Here is a 15765-nt window from a genome sequence, read left to right on the forward strand (position 1 = left end):
TAGCCCCCAAAACACTAAAACGTTACTTGAGTCCCCCTAAATAATAACTTAAATACTTTTTAGGTTTTTCCAGCAATAGGTGGAGGCCACGCACTCTGTTGTAGCAAGTTCCTGCAATAGGTCTGCAGGCGATCCTCTGCCAAACGAAGCGTCCAATCCCATTGATTTGTCTCTGACGGCGGTCATTACTTACTGAGACCGCCGTCAGAAGTTGGACTCCCGCCTTGCCACGCGTCCGATTCAGATAAGACCACTCTCGACTAGTCATCTCACACGTGCGTCTCACCTGCAGCCGCCTAAAGCCGCCCAAGTACAGACCCTTCCCCTCCCAACGGATCTTACTTCTTTTCCTTTCTGCCCCTCTTAGATCTTTTATTTATGTGAAAGCCCTTCGAATTTCTACTAAACTTCTTTGTTGGCCCAACATTTTTCCATTCTAGAGATCCTTTTATTCCTCTTGCACTTGCATTCTATAAACAGGGGAATTTTAGGTACTAATTTTGCATAAACACAGGGTGCTTGGTGTAAATATCCGACATGAATAAGACAAAGTGGGTACCCATCCGCTCTCCCAATATATATATATATATATATATATAACAAGCGAAGGGCGAAGTAGAGATTCCCAAAACCTCACTCTTTCCCTTTCTCCGTTCAGAAAATGGCGGTGAAGAAGAAATTACCACCACCGTCCTCCTTCTCGAAGGAAGAGCAAGGAGGAGGAGACAGGAATCCGTCGAACCCCTCCCTCGTCCATGAGGTGCTCGACGAATTGCGTGAGCTGTCTTCCCTCTGCCTCCCGATCACCGCCATGAACCTCCTCGTATACCTCCGCGCGATGGTGTCCGTCCTCTGCCTCGGCCGCCTCGGGCCGCTCCCACTCGCCGGCGGCGCCCTCTCGATCGGCTTCACGAACATCACTGGCTACTCCGTCCTTTTCGGCCTGGCCTCCGGCCTCGAGCCCCTCTGCTCCCAGTCCTTCGGCTCCAAGAACTACCCGCTCCTCACCCTCTCCCTGCAGCGTTCCTTCCTCTTACTCCTCCTCGCCGCGATCCCCATCTCCCTCCTCTGGCTCAACCTCTCCCCGATCCTTACCTTCCTCGGCCAGGACACGAGCATCACCGCCATCGCTGCCCAGTACTGTCTCTACTCCCTCCCCGACCTCCTCACCAACGCCTTCCTCCAGCCCCTCCGCGTCTTCCTCCGCTCCCAGGGGGTCACCCGCCCCATGGCCGCCTGCTCCGCCCTCGCCGTCGCCCTCCACGTGCCGCTCAACGTCGTGCTCGTCTTCTCCCTCCGCCTCGGCGTTCCCGGGGTTGCCATCGCCGCGTCGCTCACCAACCTCAACATGGCGATGTTCCTCGTGCTCTACCTCCGGTGGGCCCGGACCTGCGAGGCCACGTGGACAGGGTGGGCCACGGCGCGCGAGGTGGTCGGCGAGGTGGGCCCGCTCGTGAGGCTGGCCGTGCCGAGCTGCTTCGGGGTCTGCCTCGAGTGGTGGTGGTACGAGATCGTCACCGTCCTCGCCGGCTACCTCCCCAACCCCACCGCGGCCGTGGGGGCCACCGCCGTCATGATCCAGACCACCAGCCTCATGTACACCTTCCCCATGGCCCTCGCCGCCTGCGTCTCCACTCGGGTAAGCTCACACTTCAAGATTCGTGCGGCTCCGACTTGGGTGCCACGTAGGACCCCCCCCAAAACACCAAAAACAACCACAACCACCACCACTGTTGCATTGGTTGTGAATGCTTATTCAGTTCCTTTGACGTAGGTTGGCAATGAGCTTGGCGCCGGCAAGCCGAAGCGCGCCCGGCTGGCGGCGCACGTGGCGCTCGGGTGCGCCCTACTAATCGGATTCGTCCACGTGGCATGGACCGCCGCCTTCCGTGAGCGGTGGGTCAGGCTCTTCACGCCGGACCCATCCGTCGTGCGGCTCGCTGCGGCGGCCCTGCCGCTCCTCGGGGTGTGCGAGCTCGGCAACTGCCCGCAGACGACCGGCTGCGGCGTGCTCCGCGGCACCGCGAGGCCAGCCGTCGGCGCCCGGATCAACCTCCTCTCCTTCTACCTCGTCGGCGCCCCGGTCGCCGTCGGGCTCGCCTTCGGGGCCCGTGCGGGGTTCGGCGGCCTCTGGTACGGGCTCCTCTCGGCCCAGCTGGCCTGCGTCGCACTCGTCTCCCTGTCCGTGCTCGGCCAGACGGACTGGGAGTTGGAGGCCATGAGGGCCAGGAAGCTGACCAACTTAGAAGTTGTAGGGGTGATAGCCGAAGAAGAGATGAAGGGATTGATTGGGGACGCTAATGGGGAAGTTTAGTAGAGATCAGAACGAGTGGGCGGGCTATTATAACTAGTATTGGATGGCCTTCTCAACTCTTTGCATATATCAAATGGGCTTTGGATAGGTGGAATTGTCGAGAAGGGTAATCTTGTCTTTCTATGTTGATTCTAAGCATTTATAGAGGAAAAGGATGGGAGCACGGGGCATGGGATGTCATGTAGGAGGGAAAGGGGAAAGTGACTGTTTTCTCTATTTGGGGGTGGTTCAATGGACAAAATGGGGATGGGATCTTTAAAAGAATAGGGGGTATGGAAAAAGACTGCAAGGAAGTGATGGGCAATGTGGATAGGTGGGTAAGTAAGTAACTTAATCCTGAGAGCAGAGCTCAGATTTTGGATGATTGTAATAACCCATATGTTGTTTTATTCCAATTTCTAACTCCCTCTGCTTGCTTCTTCTTCCCATGTAATAAATTTTCTTTTTTGGCGCATGATTATTATTGTCTATTTATATGAATATATAGGTTTGTGTGACAAACCGTAATGGGGGACCCAACAAATGAACACCAACCACCTGGTGGTAAGGATCGCCCCAAAGGAGGTATATATGAGGACTGTTGTCAAAAGGCACAAACACTAATATTTTGTTCACAGAGGTTCCACCAGGGCCATTGCCCACCCAACCCAAATCTTCTTCTCTGGAGACGATGCCTCTCTCTCTCTCTCTCTCTCTCTTATAGCTTCAGAAGCATAATCTAGTGGTGTGGTGTGTGTGGATGATGCCAAAGATGTCCACTATGAAAGAGTCTAGAGGGCCTACCAATATGAATAGCCTTTCATGGTGGCTCTCTCTCTCTCTCTCTCTCTCTCTCTATATATATATATATATATAGAATATTCTGGGAGAGGAGACATGGATGGCAGACTGCAGCCCCACGATGCAAGGCATGGCCTACAAAGCAAAAGAACCTATCCACTGTAACAGTGTCAAGGAGCACTACCAACGGACTGCTTAAAACCTAATAGTATGACAAAGATTTGGATTTGGGTCCCCTACCAGATAACAGGACAGTGTTAAGACTAATAAAATGATAGGGGTTTACATAAGTCAGGCCAGGCTGATGTTCATATATAAGCCTCTTTATATTACGATATCTCAATGTTATTTTATTTTACTTTTACCTACTTTTCCCTCTCCTCACCTTTTTCCATCTATTTTATATTTATTACTTACTATTTAATTTCATAAAAAGATATCACTCCAATCAATTATCTTTCCTCTTTCTCTTCTCTCTCCTCTTCTTATTTATCTATTATAGAAGTGTTTTGAGTTATTTTTTAAAATATCTACTTTTATGACACATAAATTGTGATGATTACACCACTATATATGTTTATAAATAAATACTATAATAGTTTAAACTAGAATAGGCTCTCTTACGCAAGTTTAAAATATGAGCATAGCTGAATTAGTATATAAGTTATTTCACCCGGTAATTTATACTTAAGCCTCACTCTCGGCATTCATTCTGTCTATCATCTGGAACAAAGAACTAGAAAATGGAATAAAAGATAAGCAAGATGCAGTTATCCATACAATGGGTTTCAAGTTTGATCCTGTTTTAAGTTGAATAATGGAAACGGGAAGCAACTCCTCTTGAACTAATTGAGTCCCACCATAGATAGATGCAAGATAATGACATCTCCAGAAGAACATCGCATGATAAATAATCAAAATGCAACAGAAAATATTTCAAAACATGGCAGTTTAAAACAAGAATAGTATCTGCTTTTGTCTATTAAGGAGAAAACAAGAGCATCTGCAAGGATATGGATATCAGGTGAACCAGAGGTATGTTCATACATAAAGGAGAAGGAAAAGTAATAATAATCCTGGAGCTTGCTTTTATAGATAGAAGACTATATGCTGACAGAAGCATTCAGAAAACTGAAAAAAAACATGCTACTTTATAAGAATGCATCCAGGAAAGGATCTTTCTCATCTAGATGTAAGATATATGAGAAGTAATAGTGGGGGAAAAGCTGTGCAAGCATAGAACAAATGATGTTGAAGAAGTGACTGGTGGCTGGTGCACTTATAAAAGCAGTCAGGAGGACCATGGACCACCAACCTACAATAACAAACTTAGCTCTAGATTACAGCATGAAAGTGCTCTTACTTCAGACAACGAATTGCAGTATAAGTGCATACATAATGGACTTCCATGGACCCCCGTCTGACAAAGTATTTCTCACCAGAAAAAGTAGCACCACTCTTATAAATATAAGGAGAAAATGCATGCCATGCTTTTAAGTCTAAAGAGATTATCTTCCTAGTGGCCAAGCATAGTCTTAACTAGTTGGAAATTGCCTACAATACTTATTGCTAATTGATGCAATGCCTCCTCTATACTCAGGAAGGAACGTTCCAATTTCTAGTAAACTTAAAACTAGAAACTTCTAGGTACAAGATATCTTCCTTCAATACAAATCATTCCAGTGATGTAGTAACATATCCCTAGAGAGGTTTCTGATGCAATATATGGATTAGAGACATGCCTAGGCCAATAATGGATAGACAAGTTCATCGGTCACTATAAGAACATCTGAAACTTACATCTAGTATAATTGACTATATGACCAATCTTTTCCTAAAATTGTAATCACATTGACTGTTTAATAATGTAGATGCACACTTTTCTTTTCTTTCCTCTCTGGACTTCCTTTCATAATCCATTCACCTTTCAACAAGGCATGTTTCACACCAATGAAATGAGCAATCATATACAAATGATATATTCATCAAAACTAATAACAGCCTAAAGCAAATTAACTGTATGTCTCATAGCAGGTATGGAAAGTGGGGCAGGTGGGTTAGGAATACCCTATTTCCATACTAAAACTGGCTGACAAACAAAAGCACTTCCAAAAGTTCAGGCAATTTTCTACTCTCTAGATGTGTTCTCAAAATGCTTTTGTTTGGGAGGACCAAGAAAGATTCACGTACCATCCTGTCCTATTTATCTCATCCTAGTGATGAGTGGGAAACATAAGTTATGGCTAGAGTGGAGGGCACCTTTAACTTTTCTCTAGAAAGGGAAAGGTCTGAGTGGTCACTATTTCAAACAGATGTATCCTAGTTAGGCAGAAATGAAGAATGCAGACCAAAAAGGATATACACTACCTGTGAAAAAAGTTAATTGCAGAGATTACCTACCCAGATATACATTCTTTCCATATATTTTTCCATTCCAACCAGATTTTGTGCCATACGGAGGCTAAAATATTCAAGAGCATGCCAAGTATATTCAGAAACATAGCCTTTGCTGGCATGCTATGCTAAATTTTTTTCAGACATGGGTATAATTATTATATATTAATCAGCAGTCCTGTACTTTCACCTGAAAATACATTTTGCTGGCATGCGATGCTCAAAAAAGGTTTACCTTCAGGCTCCATTAACTGCAAAAGAAGAGGATATGGATGCTATTCCGCTAGTAAGATAAATTACCCCATTGGCAAGCTGTTTAATTGATTTTATAATAAAGATAAGGTAATGTCTAATATTTTTAAAAGGCCTGTCTTATTATAATTGATATATCATATTTGAGTAAAGATAATATAATATCCAAGCATACAAATCAATAGTATGAGTTTATGACATACCAGGCTCCACAAATACTTCCTCCACAGCGAGCCAATCAGACTATCAGTTCATCCTCAGGTGTATGGTAAGGGGTGTTTTTTTTTTCTTTATTATTATTATTATTATTATTTTCTTAAAGACAGGGTTTCTCCTGAGATGTACTTGGCTATGCTATTAACATTTGAACCATCTACTCTCATTAAGTTTTATAATAAGACACGGAAAAAAAGATGTAGTAATGATTGATTTCCTATCATTCTTAGCATCCTCCAGTTCTATGTTGAAAGCCATTAGTTTTAATTGACCTTCATCATTTATTTCTCCACAGATCATACAGCCGAAAATATCACGACTGAGCTATATCAGCATAAACTTTATACCACTGCCAACTATGTCGCACATTCCTTTTCAATTTCAAAGTTTATAGAGTGAGAAATCCCATCTCAGACGCTTCTTAGAGTCTTTGATGCTAATGCTGAAAATGACCCACCGTTCTTTGTTTCTGACTAGTCCTTGCATTATATAATCCAACAACAAATTGTACATTTTGTCAATACGATGAATAATGTCAAGGTGCCTGTTAAAGAACCACATCATCAATTTATTGCATAGAAGGATGAGATCTGCGATACATTATCAGTTGACGATACTGAGTACCATCAACAATGGGTCAAGGATTTATGTATTCAGCTTTACTAAATCATTCAAGATTCTGGACATACGAATATTTCTCAGTAACTAATGACGATGCAGGAATAGCCAAGACATGCATACTCAAAATGATGCTAAAATAAAATTCATAACTATATAAGATGTTCTATTAAATGAACCCTTTCATTTGAAGCATATAACAGTTAAATTCTATAGCCAGAAATCTTAGGAAGTTTATCATGAAAAATCAAGAGTTTGGTGCTTACCTTATGTCAGGCAATTGCCCATCCTTTCTCAGAATAATCTTGGAAAAATTGAGCAATAGGAACTTGTCATACTACCTGTAATTAACTTATGCTATTTGCTATAATAGTCGATACAAGCATCATATTCACATCACATATTTTCTCCTTTTCATAGCGGTCGAAAGCAGAGAAAACCACATCGTAGTACACAAGAAACCATAGGGTCATCGAGTTTCATGAAGATCCAACATATCTTTAACATTATGTGCCATCACATATTCTCCTTCACAAAAATATTAAGTTATCATCTAGTTCGTTTGAAGGCCAGGAAAATGTTTTTCAATGCCAAGGCACAAATATAAAAATTTTATGCAGCCCAATCAAGTATTGACAAACTAATGGATATACCAAATGAAGCCAGAAACACAAATCCGTCCTTTTTTCTAATCTGTCCTTCACATGCATTTTACCTGTGCCTGCGCCTTTTTGTGTTACTTTCTGTGAAGATTTCCCAGTTCCAATGCTCAAGTTGACTAAGATCAGGCAGATCTGCTATAGCCAGCAAATACTGTGTAAGCTTTACCAGTTCTTGATCAGTGCTTCGATTCAAATGAGCCTTCCTGAAAGGTCTAATTGTGAGGCCATTTTGTGGGTTCATGGCAAAGTTCCTTCGAAGGTCATCAAACATAACTGTATTTCTTGAAGTGTAATACTGTAAATATAGAAAAATATTATAAACATGTTATTTAAAGCAATATAATTGCTAGTAGGAAGTTTTAGCTTAGTGGCCAACCTCAGGAAATTGAGCCCAGATCAGGCCAAGTGGCTTGCAGTCAAAAGTTCCGTGCTTATTAGACTGTACCGTGATCATGGCCAAGTGATCAAGAAGAGCAGTTATTTTGTAGTTAGGGTTATTGAGAACGCCCAACTGCCCCATCTTCAACTCTACCCATTTCATGCTGAAGAAAAGGGAACAATACTTTTTACTCCTCCAGTTATACAAGTTCTGTTACCAGTTCAATATAAGGAATATCAACTTCTATATAAATATAAGAGATGCAAATCTCACCTAGTTGCAGACCAGATGATAATGTCATACTCTGCATAAACAGCAGATAGAAACTCATGAAGATCTGCACAGGAAGCATATACCATAAAAAAACTGAATGACTAAAACAACAAAATCTTGTACATTCCTATAGTACCTACATGGACGCATGAGCTCAAGTGGGTTTTCAGCTGAAGATCTGTGATCGAACAGAGTATAATCAATGTCTAAGACAAGAAGCTTCTTTCCTTCGCGACATGGGTTCAAAAGCTTGATCTAAAGGAATAAATAATAGGAAAAAATGTTATATAAACCAGTGCAGCTCTTCGAACAAAGTTTTATCTATCACTTTATTTGTAGAGACCCATCATAGCTATTTAACTTTCTTCTTTACGATGAATAAAAGAAAATAACTTTCAGTGATGTTGAAATAAAGCATCAAATAATGCATGCTATGCAAGTTCACAGTGGCAGACCTTATACTGAGTTATTCGTCGCCTTAATTTCTGCTTGTTTACATCTTTATCTTTGATGTCAACAACTTCATCTTGGCCTAGTTCAAAATCATCAATTATCTCTGGAGAATCCACTTGGTCCACAACAATATCATCTTCAACAGTACTGAAAAGTTAGTGTCAGTACACTGCAAGATCGAAGTATACTTTGAGCAGCAACATTTACATAGGAGATAGCAAACCCATGGATAAAAAAGGCTGGGGGCGGCCATACTACCAGAAAAGAATGGCATCCATCACGATTCCTCATCAGCCAACCACAGAAACTAAGAATTAACAACACATTTTATTTGTGACATAATATTTTCTCAATATTAGACATCAATGATAGAAATTACAAAATGTCTACACCACCATTGATCTAAACACTGCTTTGAAACCTAAAGTTTCCTTATTAAATCAGGTCCTTAACGAAATACGCTCAAACAAAGGTGTCATTTCATGACCATCTGCAATATGTTCTAACTTCATGATTCACCACAAACAAATAGATTAGCAGTTGGAGACATACCACAAAATCAAAATCCTTCCTTTTACTCGATTTTATATAGTTGACATAGAACACCTCCCATTACTTACTCCCAATCAAAGCAAACAATCGCACTCACAGGCAAAACCTCCCGCAACACATTGCGAAATTCCAACTTCAACTTCTCTAAAGTTCCCCAGACTACCTCCAACCAGATTAGGCTTCAAGAGAAGGGCTTGAGACACATACCCGATCATAGTCATCTTAACGGAGGGCTTGAGGTTGAGATGGGAGAGGAGGAGGGAGTCGTTGTTGAGCTTGGCGGCGAGCTTGGGGTAGAGGAGCTTCTGCCGCTTGGGGAGGACGGTGGTGGCCTCGCAGATCCGACGCTTGAGCTCGGCGACGCTGTCGTCGCCGCACACACGGATCGTGTACTCCTGCCCGCTCCATCGAACCGTAAGAGTCATCTCCTCTACCCCCTCGCTCGCATCCAACCCTAGTCCTTCTCCTACGCCCTTCGAGCTAGAGGTCGACGCCGATCCAGTCGCCATTGGAGGAGGTGCGGCTTCCATGAGGATTTCGCTTGTTCCTCTCTCTCTCTCTCTCTCTCTCTCTCTCTACCTTCAGGAAGTAGCGCTGTCTTTTTATTTGACAAAACCCTTGGGCCCCATAAATCCTAGCCGGATATTAACGGAGTCTTATCGGATCTCTCAACTCCGATAGTGGCCGAATAGTTAAAAGCATGAAATATTATATTTTACACCCTCCTCTTTGTATTTATTACATTCATAATCATAAATAAAACCTACATACAGTCAGATTTAAGGGTTTGTTCGGTATTTAACCCTTTCCTAAAATTGGTCAAATATATTATTCTTATATTGTAGAAAATAATTTTGGAGCAATAAAAAGAAATGCAGTGTTATTATTAATTGAAACAAAATTAAATTATAACTTCTGTTATAATTGTTAGTAAGATTTGATGACTAAGCTACTACGGTGATGAATTAATATATTTAATAGTAGTTATTATAGCAACTATGCACTACAAAGTACATAACTAAATCAATAAATGAAACCATCTATAAACCATCTTTTGCCTTCATAAATCACAACAACGCGGCTATTTGCAAACCACACCCGTATGAGAATAATTGCCCATACCTACAACACCAAGATATTTTTGGGAATTTTGCACATAAAACACCAGGAAAGTTTTAATTATTCCAGGAGTACGAATGCAAAAAACCCATGAACCGATTAGGCCAACTCCTATGCTGCTCCGATTATCCGATACTCTCTTCAGTTCTTCTCAATCGATACCCTCCTACCTCCCTTTCTCCCCCAAACCCGGAAGCTCATGCAAGTGTGAGCTGCCGCAAACTATTCCCCCTTCTCCTCGGCATTCCATCGAACACCGAGTTCGTACTAAGATGATGACGCTCTCCGCTGCTTCTCCCTCTTCTTATTACCCTAGCAAAGTAAATCTCCTCACTTCCTCCTCTGCTCTAACCAGATCAGTACCCTTATCTATCTCGTCTACGACAAAGAGAGCGGTGACTGCTCTCCGCGCGGCCAAGCAGCAGCAGAGTGGGCCGGTGAAGAAGAGGTCCGGGAGGAGGAGATCGCAGGAGAAGCCTCCGGAGACCGCCGGCGGTGAAAGCGCTGTTGAGGTGGTTCCGGCGCCGGCTTCTCAGAGCCGGCAGAGCCATCCGTCGTCGCCGTTGCCGAAGCCGCCCGCCGGGTTCGTGCTGGACCCGCACGGGAGGGTTCTCGCGGCGTCTTCCAAACGGATTGCTACGATTGTAAGTGTTGAGTTCTCGATGAGATTGATGCTAAAGTTGCTTACTTTTTAAAAATGATGGGGCAAAATTAGAACTCTATAGTTGGAGGAACAAATTTAAAACTTAGGTTTTACTGGGGAAGGGTAGACAAACTTTAGTTGATAATTATTTATTTATTGGTCTACAGTTGGTTAATGGAGCATGAAAATTGTAACGAACCAATTACTAGAATGCTTGGTTGAGCACAAGCACAGTCAGATTGTTGAAGTAAGATATGCTTCCTTGCTTTTGGTTGAAGCATATGAAGAATAAATAACATTGTGCTTCAAAAGTAGTTACTTCAAAAGAATGATGAAACATGCCTTATAGTAATTACTTTTAAAATTTAAGCTGTAATTGCAGATGTTAAGAGACATTTGCTCTTTAGAGCGTGTAAATGCCTAAGTCAGATTAATTTTAAACGACTAGCTGAAGGGTGCCTGAAAGTGTAATCCTTATCTCTATGCAAGGATTATTGCTTTATTAATCTGGCTCTCCCTTTAGAGATTGAAACTCATAGTCATAATCTTGATTTCTTTTCATGGCTTGGCTTAATATATTTTGTATGTTTTTGTAACTATGACATATCAATGCAAATCTATATGCAGGTTGATGGTACGAATAACTTCCCTTTGGAATGCGTAATTAGGAGAGTCTTTCAAAGTTCCCAAGGGGATGAGTGCATGCTGCTATGCCCAGTAGATACGTGAGTATTGGCCTTCTAAAGAATTAAAGTTCTATGAATTGTCTGGATGAATATTACTAAGTGAGTGAAATGTCTCTTTTCAGGCCTGTACAAATCTTAAAGAGCACAAATTTCAATGGATGGTCAGCCGTATGTCTTTAACTCTTTTAAAATTTCGGTCTGCAGTTATATAATATGGGAATACCAAATAGCAGATTCAAAATTATGAAAATCAACACGTGATGCTTGTAAGGTTTATTAATCTATTTGCAGTATTGTGGCATTCAAGAAAGCATGCCACCACATTTCCTGTGTAATGCCCTTCGAAATTTCAGCTATAGTAAAACTAGAAAATGTCATCCTCTCTCTCTCTCCCCTCATTTGGTATAGAGTCTATAGACTAGCTTTCCACTTATGCATATTTACCTTGTTCTCCATTACAGCCATTTGATCCTTGATACCTCCTTTTATTCTGAGATTGGCAATACAACTTCAGATTGATAATTTTAATTTTAAATACTACATGTTAGTCCGATCTATATTATTGTAAGATAATTGATACTCTTCCTTGCTTGCCAACTATCTTACTTGTGCTGCTCCTTTGCAGGTTAATGATGATGAAATTGAGGCTATTATTCCTACTGCTGCATATGCCCTGGCCAAAATCCATATGCATCTTGTAGTTAGTGGGTAGGGAACCATTTGTTTGTACTATTTATATCCTTCTTGAAGTTTCCCTTCCTCTAAGTTTACTGGAGTTTACAATAGTTTCAATTTCACAGTGTACATCTCAGTTAATCTGGCTTTTCTAAATCTTTTTCATCTGTTCCAACGATTTCTCTGCTCAGGTTTTGCTACACAGCCAGAGGGGGTTTTTGCTACTCGGAAGAGGACATACTTGAATTTCGCACAGGTAACTTACTAGTTTCTACTTTATAAACATCATTGTTGCTTTTTTTGCTTATGGAGATTCCCATAACTCTTTTTTCTCCTATCTGTGAACCAGGTGAACATGTATGCTAATAAATCTGTCATATTCATCAAAAGAGTACCTATAGACAGTTGAAATCCAAAGTCTATCTTGAGTTCCTCTGATCTATAGTTTTCTTTTTCACCTCACGGAACTGCTTAGAAGCTAGTAAAATTTGGCTTAGAGAGAGAGAGAGAGAGAGAGAGAGAGAGAGGGATTAAACTAGCAACATTATGGGAATTACTTGATGTACCGTTTGATACTAAAACTTTGTTAGAGCATAAAAGATAAAAACTATCGTTATCTAACAACTCAAGCTTTTAGAGTAGCTGATGAATTAATATGATAGTAGAGCAGAATGTCTTAGTCGGTAGATTCCAAATATCATCAATACCATTCGAACATATAATTACTATAAAAGGATTTGTGGCAATATAGAATTCTTCAATACATAGTGTCTGTTATACAGAGAGGAAATTGTAATTAATGTGAGTATGTGCTTTCTTTGATTTTGTTCTGTAATAACAACACAATGTGCTTGGGTTAACAATATGATTAAGCTGTCTTCTTTATCTAAGAGGTCTATGGTTATCTGTCCTATGGTATCAATTTTTTTTTTCCCATGCAATCTATTATTTGTAGAATCTTGTTCTATCAGTTCCATAATTGTATATTTTGCTGTAATCTGCAGATGATGGTGAAGACATTGAGGGTTTGCCTTCAGAAGGTGTAGAAATTACTTGCTTCCATTTGGTGGGTAGCCAGATACTTTATCTTCCACCATTACTATTATTAATTTTTTAATCTCTGATGAAATTTAGACTATAGAGAAATCATTCATTTAGTTTTTCTCATATACTTCTTCTTCGGTCAATATAAATGACCAAGCTTAGATGAGTCATTCTATTGGAGGGTATTGAATTGGATCCGTCTTTCACTACTATTGTAAATTTGTAATATCAGTTCTGGTTTACCTTTCTTTCTGCATATGCTGATAAGAACTCAATATTCTAATATTTATTAAGGATATTTAATTTGCAGGATGGGACACACTATATGATCTATACACCATCTGATCCTCTTCTCTTTGTTGCTGTAAAGGTACCTACATTCCTTATAAAATATCATTAATCTAGAAACAATTCTCTTCTATTTCTTCAAGGAGGCGTAGACGTTTTCTTTGACAGTATTCATGTTATTTCAGTTGCTCTCTATGATTTACTTGTGATTTGCTGTTTCACATGTGAAACATGACCAATATTATTATTGCAGGATAAAAATGATGTGCTGCGAATTGCAGATGATGTAAGTGGTTTCATCTGTTTGTTATTTAACTTGATTGTCATTTAAGTATTTACTGTTATTCCAGATTTTTCCTTGTCAAGGAAAGTTTCCTTCTGATCATTTGCTTTACTACATTATTTATTGAGACCTTGGCTCCTCATGTTCTGGCTAAATTGTTACTTTGCGAATAATGGTTCTATTGGCACAAAACGGCTTTTTCCTTACATCCTTTGGCCTTTTCTCTCTCTTTTTATTGGTTTTTATATAGTTTACTCCCAGGGAAGATTTAGTTTATTATATGGAGTTCTTTTTCTTGCAAAATATCACCTATGGAAGTAAATTTCACTGATAATAGTGGTTCAAGTGAACTCTACATAATGAAGTATCTACTGTCATGAAATGATGACAACGAGATTTAAGCTCTATAAAAGCTAATGCTTTTGTTTCTTGCAAAAATTAATTAACCGAAGTATCAAATTAATGGGAATGAAATTTGAGTGAGGCAGACTAGCATTTAATAAGATTTATTGGCCATTTCTTTATGAGTGCATTGGTGCTGTTGGCAGGATTAGTGAAATGCTTATTTAGTCTGATGGATTTTCTTAGGCAAAAATATCTTTGATGTAATTATGTAAAAGTATCCTTTGCATACAGGATCTCTTGGAGGACCCTGCTATCATTGGTGCCATAGACGAGGAGACAGAATTTAACGCTTTGGTGGTATGTAACTTCTTTCAGCGAGGCATCTTTAAATTGTTAAGTTTCTTTAATGATGATTTTGAGAATCTAATCAACCTATTAATCTAAGTACAATTGTCCAATTTGGTTTAAATATCTTAATGACAGCATCATTACTAGGTTCTTGTATTTTATCAAAAAAATAATCATTCATGTTATTCTTATTCACTCCGAAACATGTTTGGAATTGCTCTTGTTTTTCACTGTGTGATTATGTCAAAAAGAACCATGGTTTTGCACTTCTCTTTCACATGAAGACTACATGGTGGAAGTGGTATAAGGCATCTGTTACAGTAGCAACGTAGAGAAAAGATTATTAACAAATCTCTTTTCCTCCTTTCCCTTTGGACTTCTGAAAATTCCCTACTAATTAAAAAAAAAAGCTACACTATGTCATGAAAACACCTGTTTATCTTTTTTTCTTGATGGAAAAAAAATTCTTGCTCTGAGGTTTGTAAACAAAACTTAACATGAGAATGTTTAATTATTGATTGGGTGGATGAATTAACTCATGGTTCATTTTTTATTTTGTGCTATACATATACTTTTTATCATGCTAGTTATCTCTTTAACACTCTTGACTCCTATAGGAGGAGGAGGCTGCTCTTCTTGAATCATTATTGGGGGAAAGATGACGATATTCTCCTGGCGTTAACCGAGAGCTGCTGCTACTCTCTTGAGGAAGATAACTTTCAGAATATGTTAGCCGGAAGCATATTTTGGCACAAGTTTTTGTAGTTTCCTTGTAAATGTGAACACTTACAAGATTTCTTTTCCTAATCCAAAGTTCTTATAATGTTCCAACTTATTGGCTATTTCTTTAGTAGTGGAACTCTAACAACCATTTTGTATCAAGTCCAGCAAGTTCATGTACATTAATTTTGGAACCAAAGTTTAGCCTCCCTCAGAATGAAATCTTTGCTTGGGTTTGTTGAATGAGAAGCATGTCAATAAATATACTTACAAGAAGCGATGGTAATCATCATATTCAACTGACTGCAAAGAAGTATTGCATTGCAAATGGAGTAATATACGAATTTATATGGATTGCCAAATATGATACCACAAATTCATCCGCAATCTAACATATTGTCCACACGCATGTCCTGCAACGATTATTTTGTCTACAAGTAATAAGTTGCAAATTATTGGGTCCAATCCAATATATGTTTGCCAGAATCTCCAATAGAAATTTTGATTTATATAGTAGGTTGTATGAATTAATATCTCTACAACCTGGAAAATGGTAGAGATTGGCAAAATTATTGATTTCATGTCCATTATAGAGGTTGGCAAAATTAATGTCTAATAATTTTGTTAGGCAATGTAGAAGATTTGTTCTCACACCTGGTGTGGCCGAAGCTTAACAATAATGGCCGTCCAACTTCCTGATCTGCCATAATTTATTTTTAAG

General features: G+C 40.0%; 3 protein-coding genes across 3 annotated transcripts; 2 read left to right on the forward strand and 1 right to left on the reverse strand.

The window, feature by feature from the left end:
* Positions 1 to 504: 504 nt before the first annotated feature.
* Positions 505 to 2768, forward strand: LOC140791782 (protein DETOXIFICATION 54). Its single transcript, XM_073142434.1, has 2 exons — positions 505 to 1639; positions 1775 to 2768. The coding sequence occupies exons 1-2, from the start codon at positions 662 to 664 to the stop codon at positions 2312 to 2314; spliced, it is 1518 nt and encodes a 505-aa protein (XP_072998535.1). The 5' UTR covers positions 505 to 661; the 3' UTR covers positions 2315 to 2768.
* A 4283-nt stretch (positions 2769 to 7051) lies between these two features.
* On the reverse strand, positions 7052 to 9513 carry LOC140792716 (ubiquitin-like domain-containing CTD phosphatase). The gene is made up of 6 exons (XM_073143878.1): positions 9101 to 9513; positions 8344 to 8488; positions 8029 to 8143; positions 7889 to 7952; positions 7613 to 7778; positions 7052 to 7531 (listed from the first exon to the last, which is right to left on the reverse strand). Exons 1-6 carry the CDS (start codon positions 9421 to 9423, stop codon positions 7286 to 7288), a joined length of 1059 nt encoding a protein of 352 aa, XP_072999979.1. The 5' UTR covers positions 9424 to 9513; the 3' UTR covers positions 7052 to 7285.
* Positions 9514 to 10132: 619 nt separating this feature from the next.
* On the forward strand, positions 10133 to 15287 carry LOC140792706 (uncharacterized). The gene is made up of 10 exons (XM_073143863.1): positions 10133 to 10656; positions 11283 to 11380; positions 11464 to 11509; positions 11967 to 12049; positions 12208 to 12272; positions 13021 to 13082; positions 13371 to 13430; positions 13602 to 13634; positions 14268 to 14333; positions 14942 to 15287. The coding sequence occupies exons 1-10, from the start codon at positions 10285 to 10287 to the stop codon at positions 14984 to 14986; spliced, it is 930 nt and encodes a 309-aa protein (XP_072999964.1). The 5' UTR covers positions 10133 to 10284; the 3' UTR covers positions 14987 to 15287.
* Positions 15288 to 15765: the final 478 nt, after the last annotated feature.

The sequence above is a fragment of the Typha latifolia genome, chromosome 7 (genome assembly GCF_019914945.1).
Source record: "Typha latifolia isolate L0001 chromosome 7, TyphaL0001v2, whole genome shotgun sequence".
Taxonomy (NCBI): Eukaryota; Viridiplantae; Streptophyta; class Magnoliopsida; order Poales; family Typhaceae; genus Typha; species Typha latifolia.

Bases quoted from the DNA above. Each gene is read 5' to 3' on its own strand.
- LOC140792706 (XM_073143863.1), top strand. From the start codon at position 10,285: ATGATGACGCTCTCCGCTGCTTCTCCCTCTTCTTATTACCCTAGCAAA. The intron at 13,083-13,370 runs GTGGGTAGCCAG...TTTAATTTGCAG, and splicing joins AAATTACTTGCTTCCATTTG to GATGGGACACACTATATGAT. The intron at 13,635-14,267 runs GTAAGTGGTTTC...CTTTGCATACAG, and splicing joins TGCTGCGAATTGCAGATGAT to GATCTCTTGGAGGACCCTGC.
- LOC140791782 (XM_073142434.1), top strand. From the start codon at position 662: ATGGCGGTGAAGAAGAAATTACCACCACCGTCCTCCTTCTCGAAGGAA. The intron at 1,640-1,774 runs GTAAGCTCACAC...CCTTTGACGTAG, and splicing joins CCGCCTGCGTCTCCACTCGG to GTTGGCAATGAGCTTGGCGC.
- LOC140792716 (XM_073143878.1), bottom strand. From the start codon at position 9,423: ATGGAAGCCGCACCTCCTCCAATGGCGACTGGATCGGCGTCGACCTCT. The intron at 7,953-8,028 runs GTAGGTACTATA...CTTCCTGTGCAG, and splicing joins ACTTGAGCTCATGCGTCCAT to ATCTTCATGAGTTTCTATCT. The intron at 7,779-7,888 runs GTGAGATTTGCA...CCTTTTCTTCAG, and splicing joins ATCATCTGGTCTGCAACTAG to CATGAAATGGGTAGAGTTGA.